The sequence below is a fragment of the Carcharodon carcharias genome (assembly GCF_017639515.1).
Source record: "Carcharodon carcharias isolate sCarCar2 chromosome 27 unlocalized genomic scaffold, sCarCar2.pri SUPER_27_unloc_1, whole genome shotgun sequence".
NCBI lineage: Eukaryota > Metazoa > Chordata > Chondrichthyes > Lamniformes > Lamnidae > Carcharodon > Carcharodon carcharias.
The window spans coordinates 6570937-6584230 of record NW_024470624.1 but is presented as its reverse complement, the minus strand read 5'-3'; the positions used below and the strand labels follow the sequence as shown (position 1 = coordinate 6584230).

The window sequence follows — 13294 nt, the reverse complement described above, 5'->3', positions numbered from 1 at the left end:
CTCTCTCTCTGTTCCTCTTTCCTGCCTCCTTCTTCCGCCGGTTCCCTTTGAAACGCCCTTCCTCTTCCCTTTTCTTTTCCCGCTGTCTCTCGCTCAAGCTCTTTTTCATCACTCGCAACTGAATTTGAGCCCATTCCAAATGAACCGCCCCCTTGGAGGACTCAGTCCCTCGGGCATCCCTTCCAATTTCGAATGTTGGTGCTACACCATCAATTATGTCTGATCTCCTTAACCGGGCAGGTAACCCGAACTGCAACTTATCTGCCAATCCCATTAACCTAGCTTGTTTGCTTTTTGAGAGCCAACCAAAGTTATACCTTCACCTCCCGGGCAAGCCTGAGTGACCTACAAAGCCATATTTCACCCTGCCACAGCTAATTTTGCAACTTGAATTTACTTTGAGACTCGTGCCTTGAATTCAGCAGCAATAAGACCACCGAGTCTCAGAAGTTTCTTACAAAACTAAATTAAGCCTTTATTAATAAGAAAAAAAGATTTAAAGCACACAGGTAGGTTTGCAAATTACTGCTATGATAACTCCTAGCTCCCCTGGTTGATCTAACTCCCCAGGTACACCTCCCCCATTAAGGCAACAGTAAAAACACACAGATTTTAAAAAGACCCAGGCAATGTATCATGATCCCCTGAACAGTTGAATTCAAAGTGAGTTCTCTTCACTTCAGTCCATGTGGATGGCAGCTTGAGGCCTAGAAGCTGGAGGCTTGTCACACTTGTTAGATCTTAGAAAGCCTTCCTCTTACACACAACCTCATCTCCTTTATGCAGGTTTCTTCCTTTTTAATGTAAATCCCATTGGCCCAGTATGTCTTTTCAACTCAACTTCTCTAACAATAAAAAATCTTTCATTGTGCCAATTTTATCAGCTGGCTTTGGGAAAAGTAAACACACTGTTTGGCTCCTTCTGACCAAGTGTAACGTTTCACGACCTCTTTTGAAATTCAAATTACTCCAGTTTATCTAAAAATGCAAGTGTTCCCTTTACACCTCATATTCGAAAACTTCAGCCATGTTTACCTATTTAACATTTCAAACCTAGCTTCTTTTCTGACACATCAAAGCCTTCAGACTAGCTGTCTTTAATTCAATAAAGTCACACACATATGCACTCATGCACACATATGCACTCACGCACACACACACGCACACACATGCACACACACGCACACACGCACATACACACATACACACACACATGAACATACACACACGCACACATACACACACATGCACATACACACACACGCACATACACAGACACGCATGCGCACACACACATATGCACACACACATACGCACACACACACACACATGCACACACACACACATACACACACACACACACACACACACACGGTCATACCACACACACGCACACACATACACACACACGCACGCACATACACACATGCATACACACACACACACACACACTACTCTGATCTTACAATAAACTCCAATAACATTATAAAAACTATAGTATTTTCCTGACAGCTCGACCATCTCAGTTGTTTCCGCTGCTGGATCCCACCTTTTCCATGGTGTCGTACTCCATTTTGAAAGACCAGAGCTGTAGTCTCGCCTGTAGTTCATTTATTGTAGCCAGCGTCAGCAGGCATTGTTCTGCCGAGCTCAGAGTAAGGTGTGGGCTGGCCTGCTGCGCCTCTTGGATTTTCTCCAGCTCCTCCTCGGTGGGGACCATGGTCAGCAGCCTCTGTGGACACAAGCGAGAGAGCCGTGGGTTCATGATGTCCGTTCAGCAATTCATTCACCCGGTGCTCAAACTGTATTTAGGTCCCATCCTCTCAGTACCATACTCACTAACTCTCAAACATACACACACACACTAACTCACGCACACTCACTAACTCAAACACACACACTAATTCTCAGACACACACACAAACTGTCTCTCACATACACACACACAAACACACACACTCACTAACTCTCACATGCACTCACTAACTCACACACACACTCACTAGCTCACACACACACTCACTAACTCACACACACACTCACTAACTCACACAGACTCACTCACTAACTCACACAACACACACTAACTCACACACACACGCTCACTAGCTCACACACACTCACTAGCTCACACACACATTCACTAACTCACACACACACTCACTAACTCACACACACTCACTCACTAGCTCACATACACACTCACTAACTCACACACACACTCACTAACTCACACACCCACTCACTAACTCACACAACACACACGCTCACTAGCTCACACACACTCACTCACTAGCTCACACACACACTCACTAACTCACACACACACTCACTAACTCACACACACACTCACTAACTCACACACCCACTCACTAACTCACACAACACACACTAACTCATACACACACGCTCACTAGCTCACACACACTCACTCACTAGCTCACACACACACTCACTAACTCACACACCCACTCACTAACTCACACAACACACACTAACTCCTCATACACACATGCACGCACACGTACACGCACACACTCTTGCTAGCTCACTCACCCATGTGCACTAACATACACACACTAACTCATTAACTCATACACACACACATACACACACACACACTCACTGTCTCACTAACTCATACACTAACTCACACACCAACTCATACACACACACTCACTAATTCATACAGACACACACATCACACACATACTCTCACTAACTCACACACACACACACACAAACTCACACACTAACTCATACACACACATACTAGCTCACACACACACACGCACACACACTCTCACCAACACACACTGACTAACACACTTGCTAACACAGGCACTAGCGCGCACACATGCACACACGCACACAGAATCACAGAGTGCAGAAGAGGCTCTTCAGCCCATCGAGTCTGCATCGACACGTGAGAAACACCTGACCTACCTACCTAACCCCATTGACCAGCGCTCGGCCCCATAGCCTTGAATGTTATGACGTGCAGAGTGCTCATCCAGGTACTTTTTACAGGATGTGAGGCAACCCGCCTCCACCACCCTCTCAGGCAGCGCATTCCAGACCCTCACCACCCTCTGGGTAAAAAAGTTTTTCCTCACATCCCCCCTAAACCTCCTGCCCCTCACCTTGAACTTGTGTCCGTCCCCTCGTGACTGACCCTTCAACTCAGGGGAACAGCTGCTCCCTATCCACACTGTCCGTGCCCCTCATAATCTTGTACACTTCAATCAGGTCGCTCCTCAGTCTTCTCTGCTCCAACGAAAACAACCCAAGTCTATCCAACCTCTCTTCATGACTTAAATGTTTCATCCCAGGCAACATCCTGGTGAATCTCCTCTGCACCCCCTCCAGTGCAATCACATCCTTCCTATAATGTGGCGACCAGAACTGCACACGGTACTCCAGCTGCGGCCTCACCAAGGTTCTGTACAACTCCAACATGACCTCCCTACTTTTGTAAACTATGCCTCGATTGATAAAGGCAAGTGTCCCATATGCCTTTTTCACCACCCCACTAACATGCCCCTCCGCCTTCAGAGATCTATGGACACACACACCAAGGTCCCTTTTGTTCCTCAGTACTTCCTAGTGCCATGCTGTTCATTGAATACTTCCTTGTCAAGTTACTCCTTCCAAAGTGTATAACCTCACACATTTCAGGGTTAAATTCCATCTGCCACTTATGTGCCCATTTGACCATCCCGTCTATATCTTCCTGTAGCTCAAGACACTCAACCTCACTGTTAACCACCCGGCCAATCTTTGTGTCATCCGCAAACTTACTAATCTTCCCCCCAACATAATCATCTAAGTCATTTATAGAAATGACGGATAATAGGGGACTCAGCACAGATCCCTGTGGTACGCCACTGGACACTGGCTTCCAGTCACTAAAGCATCCTTCTGTCATTACTCTCGGTCTCCGACAACTAAGCCAATTTTGAATCCACCTTATCAAATTACCCTGTATCCCATGTGCATTTGCCATCTTTATAAGTCTCCCATGTGGGACCTTGTCAAAGGTTTTGCTGAAATCCATATAAACTACATCAACTGCACTACCCTCATCTACACATCTGGTCACCTCCTCAAAAAATTCAATCAAATTTGTTAGGCATGACCTCCCTCTGACAAGGCCATGCTGAATATCCCACACACACAAACACACACACACAAACAAACATGAACACACACGCGCACACACACACGTACACACACACGCACACATGCACACACATGCACGCACACACACACACATGCACACATGCACACACACACATGCACACACACGAACACACACATGCACACACTCGCACGCACAAACACGCACATGAACACACACACACACGAACACACACACACACATGCACACGCACACACACGGGCACACACACTCATGCACACACACAGGCACACACACTCATGCACACACACGGGCACACACATGTATGCACACACATGAGCACACACACGAACACACATGAACACACACACATGCACACACACGAACACACACACACACACATGCACACACACACACACGAACAAACACACATACACACATGCACACACACACATGCACATACATGAACACACACATGCACACACACACACGCACACACACACAAACACACACACACACACTCATGCACACAGGCACACACACTCATGCACAGACACGAAAGCACACACATGAGCACACACATGAACACACACGAACACACACACATACACACACACGCACACACACGCACACAAAAACACACACACACACGTGCACACACGGGCACACACACTCATGCACACACACACACAAACAAACACACACACACACGCACACACACGGGCACACACACTCATGCACACACACTCATGCACACACACGAACACACATGAACACACACACGGGCACACACATGCACACGCACACACACGGGCACACACACTCATACACACACACACACACACAAACACATGCACGGCTGAATAACAGGTTTGGGGACCACGGCTGGCTCTGTACCCAGAAGCCGGGGTACTCTCGACGCCTGGACCTGCCTTTGGAAAGCGCCTGATAGGACGACAGCGACGGGCTCGTTAACTTGGAGGGCGGCTGCGAGGCTGGTCCTTCCACCCGATCCTTGTTGGGGGACGGGGTGGGGGGTGGGGGGGAAGGTTTGGCCTCTGAGGTCACCGGCCGCACCCCCGAATGTGGTCCCGGCCAATGATCAAAGGCCCCCCCCCCACCTACCTCCCCACCCCCCTCCCCACCCCGGCACCGGACAGTCTGAGGGGAGCATTCTAAGCGGCATTCTTTACTCGAGCCACTTACCTAGGTGGAGGGGTGAGGGGGGTGGGGGGGGGGGGGTATGGGTCATCCAGCTGTTGTATCGCTCTCCCTCCAGTGAAGCCTGCACTGTTGGAGCGAAGGGGGGCAAGAGGCTGGGGGAGGGGGAGGAGGGGTGGTGGGAGGAGGGGTGACTGGGGAGAAGGGCCTAACCAGACCCCCAGGTTTAAACTCGGAGCCCGCCCACGTGTCGTCTCCGGCCGACTCGGCTACCCACCCCAGTAAGAGGAGGAGGCCATGCCGGACACGTGAAGACTGGGAGGAGGGGGCTGTGGAGACCCAGGGCCCAACCATCTTCAGCTGCTTCCTCGATGACCTTCCCTCCATCATAAGGTCAGAAGTGGGGATGTTCGCTGACGATTGCACAATGTTCAGCACCATTCGCGACTCCTCAGATACTGAAGCAGTCCATGTCCAAATGCAGCAAGACCTGGACAATATCCAGGCTTGGGGCTGACAAGTGGCAAGTAACATTCACGCCACACAAGTGTCAGGCAATGACCATCTCCAGCAAGAGAGAATCCAACCATCGCCCCTTGACGTTCAATGGGCATTACCATCACTGAATCCCCCACTATCCACATCCTGGGGGTTACCATTGACCAGAAACTGAACTGGAACAGCCATGTAAATACTGTGGCTACAAGAGCAGGTCAGAGGCTGGGAATCCTGCGGAGAGTCACTCACCTCCTGACTCCCCCCAAAGTCTGTCCACCATCTACAAGGCACAAGTCAGGAGTGTGATGGGACACTCCCCCCACTTGCCTGGATGAATGCGGCTCCCACAACACTCAAGAAGCTCGACACCGTCCAGGACAAAGCAGCCCCCGCTCGATCGGCACCCCATCCACCAACATTCACTCCCCCCACCACCGACGCACAGTAGCAGCAGTGTGTGTACCATCTACAAGATGCACTGCAGCAACTCACCGAGGCTCCTTCGACAGCACCTTCCAAACCCACGACCCCTACTGTCTAGAAGGACGAGGGCAGCAGACACACGGGGAACACCACCACCCGGAAGTTCCCCCTCCGAGCCGCACTCGCCATCCCGACTTGGAAATATATCGGCCGGTCCTTCACTGTCGCCAGGTCAAAATCCTGGGAACTCCCTCCCTAACAGCATGGTGGGTGCGCCTACACCACAGGGACTGCAGCGGCTCAAGAAGGCAGCTCACCGCCACCTTTTTAAGGGTCAACTAGGGCCGGGATGATAAAAATGCTGGGTCCGGCCAGCGACATCCTGTGAATGAATTTTATTTTTTAAAAATCAGGTGGTGTTGGGCTTGCCAGAAGTAGGTGGTCCCCACGCCGGAAAGGGCTCAGCAGCCTAATTAGGGCGGCCGGGGTGAGTAAGGCCTCAGCACCCGCCATCTTGCGCCCATGGGCCACGCTCAAGGCAGGCTTGCAGACGCAGGAGGGAGGTTGCCACACACACTCTCTCTCCCTCTCTCTCTCTTTCTCTCTCTCTCTCTTTCTCTCTCTCTCTCTCAGGTTACTCTGCAGCCCTGGGAGATCCACAGAGTCACACAGCACGGACGAGGCCCTTCGGCCCATCGAGTCCGCACTGAGCCGGCCAGGGATGAATCCCCGCGCCCAGCAGAGCGCTCCGCAGGCTGAGGAAAGGGCCTCTAACTCCTAAGATGCTGAAAAGGGGGCAGACCCGCTCGTCCAATTAACCGGCTTCCCCGCGGTAACGGACGGAGCGAGCGCTGAGCCGAGACTCGGGGGAGGCCTCAGCTGTAGCTTCTGCGCCCGGACTGACGAGCTGCCCTTCGGGGACCACACATGGCATGAGTCTGACGCTGAAGGCATATTATAGCGTTCACACCACAGTTTGGCAGCCCATTGGGTCGTTAGCGACCTTAAATGTACTCTTAAATGACATCTACATCACACGGCCAGTTTTCCAGCCCACCTGCCATATTATACAAAACTGGCAGGATCGTAAAGGAAATATCATATTTTTCCTATTATTACTGTGGGATACTGAAGTAGGCTTGTAGACTTATAGGGGTTGTGTGTGTGTTTGTGTATTTGTGCGCGTCTATGTTTGTGTGTGTGTATGAGTTAGTGAGTGTGTGTGTGTGAGTTAGCGAGAGAGTGAGGGTTTGTGTGTGTGTATGAGTTGGTGTGTGAGTTAGTGTGTGTGTGTATGAGCTAGTGAGAGTGAGAGTGTGTGTGTGTGTGTATATGAGGTGGTGAGAGTGTATGTGTGTGTATATGAGATGGTGAGTGTGTGTGTGTGTATATGAGTTAGTGAGATTGTGTGTGTGTGTATATGAGTTAGTGAGTGTGTGTGTGTGTATATGAGTTAGTGAGTGTGTGTGTATATGAGTTAGTGAGAGTGTGTGTGTGTGTGTGTATATGAGATGGTGAGTGTGTGTGTGTATCTGAGTTACTGAGTGTGTATGTGTGTGTATATGAGTTAGTGAGAGTGCGTGTGTGTGTGTATATGAGATGGTGAGTGTGTGTGTGTATATGAGTTAGTGAGTGTGTGTATGTGTGTATATGAGTTAGTGAGTGTGTGTGTGTGTATATGAGTTAGAGAGTGTGTGTGTATATGAGTTAGTGAGTGTGTGTATGTGTGTATATGAGTTAGTGAGTGTGTGTGTGTGTGTGTATATGAGATAGTGAGTGTGTATGTGTGTGTATATGAGATGGTGAGTGTGTGTGTGTATATGAGTTAGTGAGAGTGTGTGTGTGTGTATATGAGTTAGTGAGTGTGTGTGTGTATATGAGTTAGTGAGAGTGTGTGTGTGTGTGTATATGAGTTAGTGAGAGTGTGTGTGTGTGTATATGAGATGGTGTGTGTGTGTGTGTGTGTGTATATGAGTTAGTAAGTGTGTGTGTGTGTGGATATGAGTTAGTGAGTGTGTGTGTGTGTTTTTGAGTTAGAGAGTGTGTGTGTATATGAGTTAGTGAGTGTGTGTGTATGTGAGTTAGTGAGTGTGTGTGTGTGTGTATATGAGTTAGTGAGTGTGTGTGTGTGTATATGAGTTAGTGAGTGTGTGTGCGTATATGAGTTAGAATGTGTGTGTGTATATGAGTTAGTGAGAGTGTGTGTGTGTATATGAGTTAGTGAGAGTGTGTGTATATGAGTTAGTGAGTGTGTGTGTATATGAGTTAGTGAGAGTGTGTGTGTGTGTTTATGAGTTAGTGAATGTGTGTGTGTGTATATGAGTTAGTGAGGGTGTGTATGTGTGTGTATATGAGTTAGTGAGTGTGTGTATGTGTGTGTGCGTGTGTGTGTGTGTGTGTGTGTATGAGTTAGTGAGAGTGTGCGTGTGTGGTGTGTGTGTGTGCGCGCGTGTGTATGAGTTAGTGTGTGTATGAGTTAGTGAGAGAGGGAAGGTTTGTGTATGTGTGTATGAGTTAGTGTGAGAGTGTGTATGTATGTGTGTGTATGTGTTAGCGTGTGTGTGTGTGTTAATGTGCACGGGTGAGTGAGCTAGCGAGAGTGTGTGTGACTAATTTGATTAAAGTGAAGACAGTCAGGCTGTAAGGTTTACATCATCAAAGGGATTAAGTGTAAATCAGGCATTTTGAAATGGAAATGGGCGAGCTCACATTTGCATTTGTAGACAGGCTGAGAGGTTGTTTGGAGTGCTAGAAGGTGACGGGGAAAATATTCACATCTTTCAGGGATTCATAGGTAAACAAGTAACGGGGATGTCATAGACCAGAGCAGAAAATGCTGGAAAAACACAGCAGGTCTGGCAGCGTCGTTGGAGAGAAAAACAGGGTTAACGTTTCGAGTCCGTGTGGCTCTTCTTCAGAGCTAAAGAGAAATAAAAATGTGATGAAGTCTCTACTGTTTGGGGGGAGGGTGGGGCAGGCGAATCTGGATAGAAGGCCAGCAATAGCTGGGGGAAAAGGAGAGATTGACAAAGATGTCATGAACAAAAGACAAAGGGGGTGTTAATGGTAGTGGTACTGGCTAAAGGAGGTGCTGATAGTGGCGTAAAGGCATTTACTTTCTTACCTTAAGACCTGCTGAGTTCTTCCAGTATTTTCTGTTTTTGTTTCAGATTTCCAGCATCTGCGGTATTTTGCTTTTTATCCTAACGGGGATATCATGTTTAATTGACCCAAAGACAAGATGGAATAATGAAAGATGTTTATATTCTGGGAAAAGTACCTTCCAAAGAAATGTTGAAGCAATCGGATTTAAAGATCGGAAAGTGGAGAACACATATTTGAGGGGAGATTGAAAGCTGTAGGTGGAGTGGCTATGTGTGATCTTGAAGAGCATACTGTGAAGTAGCAGCCTCTAGCCACCCCAGAGAAGCCCTTGCTTATTCCAGAAAACAAAGCTTTGTTACGAGCCTTGGATTTCCATTGTCCAGTGAGAGGGAGAGGGAAGCTGTGAAATACCTTCCTTATAGCAACAGTGAGTGCCTTGCAAAAATATTACTGGATGTTTTATAGATTGTGAATCTATTTGTACGGTTACCGGGAAAAGGGTTTTAATTTGGGAGCCTAGTTAAGTAGAAATCTTATTGGGAAATGCTGTAAGGCTAAATTTAATTGTGTAGCTGTAATCTTGGGTGTTTTAAGTTTTCTTTTTTTGTCAAGCAAGGTTTTAATTTAATCTTTAAAATCTCCCAAAAGCGGCAGTGGGCTCTTTACTCCTGACTTCAGTGCACGTACCTTCTCATGGGGCAGAATTGCAGAATTTCGCCCTTGTCGGGTGGGCTCGGCGGGGGGCGGGTGGGGGGCGAAGAGGGGGAAGGAATCTGGCCGCGGCCTGTGATCAAGGCCAGAAGGTGATTTCACGCTGGGGGGGGACAATTAAGGCCCGCCCATCGTGAAACGCGAGCGACAGCGCTCAGTGCTGCCAGTGCGGGGGGCGGAGCAAGGGTGGTGGTGGGGAGGAGGGCGAGCGTGTCTCCCTGATGCACAGTGCTGCCTCAGGGAGATGAAGCGTTGTGAAAAAAAAATCGTAAAGTATCGAAAAATGTCATAAAACGTGTCCCCCTCATGCGATCCTGTCACGTGAGCAGGGTCTTCGCAGGATTGCACAATGCAGAAGATACCCTTCGGCCCATCGAGTCTGCGCCGACACATTACTCATGAAACGTTGACGATTTTAATTCTATTTTTATTTGCCCCGCGGATGAGGTTTCCTAAATAAAAAAAAGCTTAAATGCGGTAAGGTTGGACAGGCAGTGGAAAGTTCTTTTAGCAGCCTTGTTAATGGCATTAACCAGCCTTTTAATTGTCGGTGGGTGAGCTGCCACCAGGAGATACCTTCCTTATAGCAACAATGAGCGCCTTGTGGAAATATTACTGGATGTTTTATAGATTGTGAACAAGCGAAAAGGTCGTAAGGTTGGACGGGCAGTGGAAAATTTCTTTTAGCAGCCTTGTTAATGGCGTTAACCGGCCTTTTAATTGTCGGCGGGCGAGCTGTCACCAAGTCCGGAGATACCTTCATTATAGCAACAGTGAAATATTACTGGATGTTTTATAGATTGTGAATCTATTTGGACAGATGCCGGGAAAAGAGTTTTAATTTGGGAGCCTAATTAAGTAGAAATCTTTTGGGAAATGCTGTAAGGCTAAATTTAATTGTGTAGCTGTAATCCACCAAGCGCCAACCGAGATATCGCTTGACTTACACGTTAACATCGGGACGCTCGCCCAACGTGAACGCGCATATGTTTGACTCTCAACCGGGTCAGGAGGCATGCCTGCCTGCCCGCCCGCTGAGCTGAAAAGTTTGCCCGCGCCAAAATACAAATTGCAAACCGTTGTGATAGCTTGGCCAAGTTTCTCTTTTTGGAGTTTGGCGAGCCCGGGCAGTTACCACCTGCCATAGCATAACATGGCGATGTCAGGAGTCACACAAACGCAAACTGGCAAAATGTCTCCGGTTGCGGGGAACGTTCCTGATTTGGTGGTGGGGGGGGGCGGGGGTGTGCGTTATTCTGCCCTTCGCCTGTTGATGAAGCGCTTCCTCATTTCAATCCCCTGAAAAGGCCTGGCTCTAATTTTAAACTCCGGCCTAGGCTTCCCCCAACCATCTCTCTCTATCTCTACCCCTCAATGGCGTAGTGGTATTGTTGCTGGACTAGAAATTCAGCGACCGCCCCCCCCTCCCCGAATCCCACCCATGGCAGACAGTGAATTCAATAAAAACCTGGAATAAAAAAGTCTGATGATGACCACGAAGCCATTGTCGATTGTTGTAAAAAAAAAACCCATCTGGTTCACTCATGTCCCCTTTAGGGAAGGGAAACCTTACCTGGCCTGGCCCACATGTGACTCCAAGCCCACAGCGATGTGGTTGACTCTTAAGTGCCCTCTGAGCAAGGTCAATTAGGGATGAGCAATAAATACTGGCCTAGCCAGCGACGCCTGCCTCCCATAAACAGGAAAAATAACACACACACACACACAAAGTGACACACACCACCTTAAACTGACACACAAATAAATGCAAAAGTGACACACCTACAAATGCAAACTGACACACGTAGACACAAACTGACATAGATGCAAACACAAACTGACACACACACACACACACACACACACACACACACACACGCACAAAGTGACAGACACAAACTGACACATGTAGACACAAACTGACATAGACGCAAACACAAACACACACACACACGCACAAAGTGACAGACACAAACTGACACACGTAGACACATACTGACATAGACGCAAACACAAACTCACACACACACGCACAAAGTGACAGACACAAACTGACACACTTAGACACAAACTGACATAGACGCAAACACAAACTGACACACACACACACACACACACATGCACAAAGTGACAGACACAAACTGACACACGTAGACACAAACTGACATAGACGCAAACACAAACTCACACACACACACACACACACGCACAAAGTGACAGACACAAACTGACACACTTAGACACAAACTGACATAGACGCAAACACAAACTCACACACACACACGCACAAAGTGACAGACACAAACTGACACACGTAGACACAAACTGACGTAGACGTAAACACAAACTGACACACACACACACATACGCGCACAAAGTGACAGACACAAACTGACACAAGTAGACACAAACTGACACACACAAGCACAAAAACTGACACACACACACACGCACAAAGTGACAGACACAAACTGACACACACACAAACGGATGCACACACAAACTGACATGTACATGCACAATTTGACACACTCAAACTGACACAAGCACACAAACACAGGCTGATGCTTACAAACGCAGACTGACACCAACGCAGGCTGGCACACACTAACACAAACCAATACATGGGCACATACAAAAATATTAACATGCATGTTTCTGTGCAAACACACCGCACACACACACCACGTACAGACACATCTCTACAGGCACACATACGCACTCGGAGAGCCCCTCCGGCAGTAAGCCTCCTGTGCCATTCCACACGGTCTCACCTCAATGGCCTCCTTCTCCAGGACACACTGGTCGAAGCTGAGCAGGGCAGCCCGGACAATGTGGGTTGCTGGCAGGGCAGCGAGGCCAATGTTGATGAGGTTGCTCCTCTTCAGATCCAGCACGATCAGTTCCTGCTTCCTCCTGGCGTTCTGCTTCTGGAACAGAGAGACGGCAGCGCTGAGCTCAGCCCCATTGGGGCAGGTCGGTCAGGGATCGCGGCCTCCCCTCCCTGAGAGGGTGTGCGAGGTCAAACGCCGACTTTTCACCCGCGGCCTGATCAATTTGGGGGGGCTTAAATCCAAATCCAGGCCTCTGGCCCTCACTGGTGGGGTCTGAGGACACGAATCGAGCCCACCCACCGCCCCCCCCCCGCCATAATCCAGGCCCAACACTCCCGGCAGCACTGAGGGAGCACCACACCGGCAGAGGTGACTTCTTTCGGAGGAGGCATTGTCTGGCGGAGGGCCTTGTCTGACCTCT

The 13294-nt window shown here is 48.7% G+C and overlaps 1 protein-coding gene across 1 annotated transcript in view; it reads right to left on the bottom strand.

The window, feature by feature from the left end:
- LOC121273749 (FH1/FH2 domain-containing protein 3-like) overlaps positions 1 to 13294 on the bottom strand; it is a 31361-nt gene that overhangs the window by 16189 nt on the left and 1878 nt on the right. Inside the window, exons 2-3 of the mRNA XM_041180911.1 lie at positions 12814 to 12969; positions 1550 to 1732 (exon numbers count right to left, since the gene is read on the bottom strand). Of these exons, the coding sequence (XP_041036845.1) occupies positions 1550 to 1732; positions 12814 to 12969 (339 nt within the window). The remainder of the gene's footprint in view (positions 1 to 1549; positions 1733 to 12813; positions 12970 to 13294) is intronic.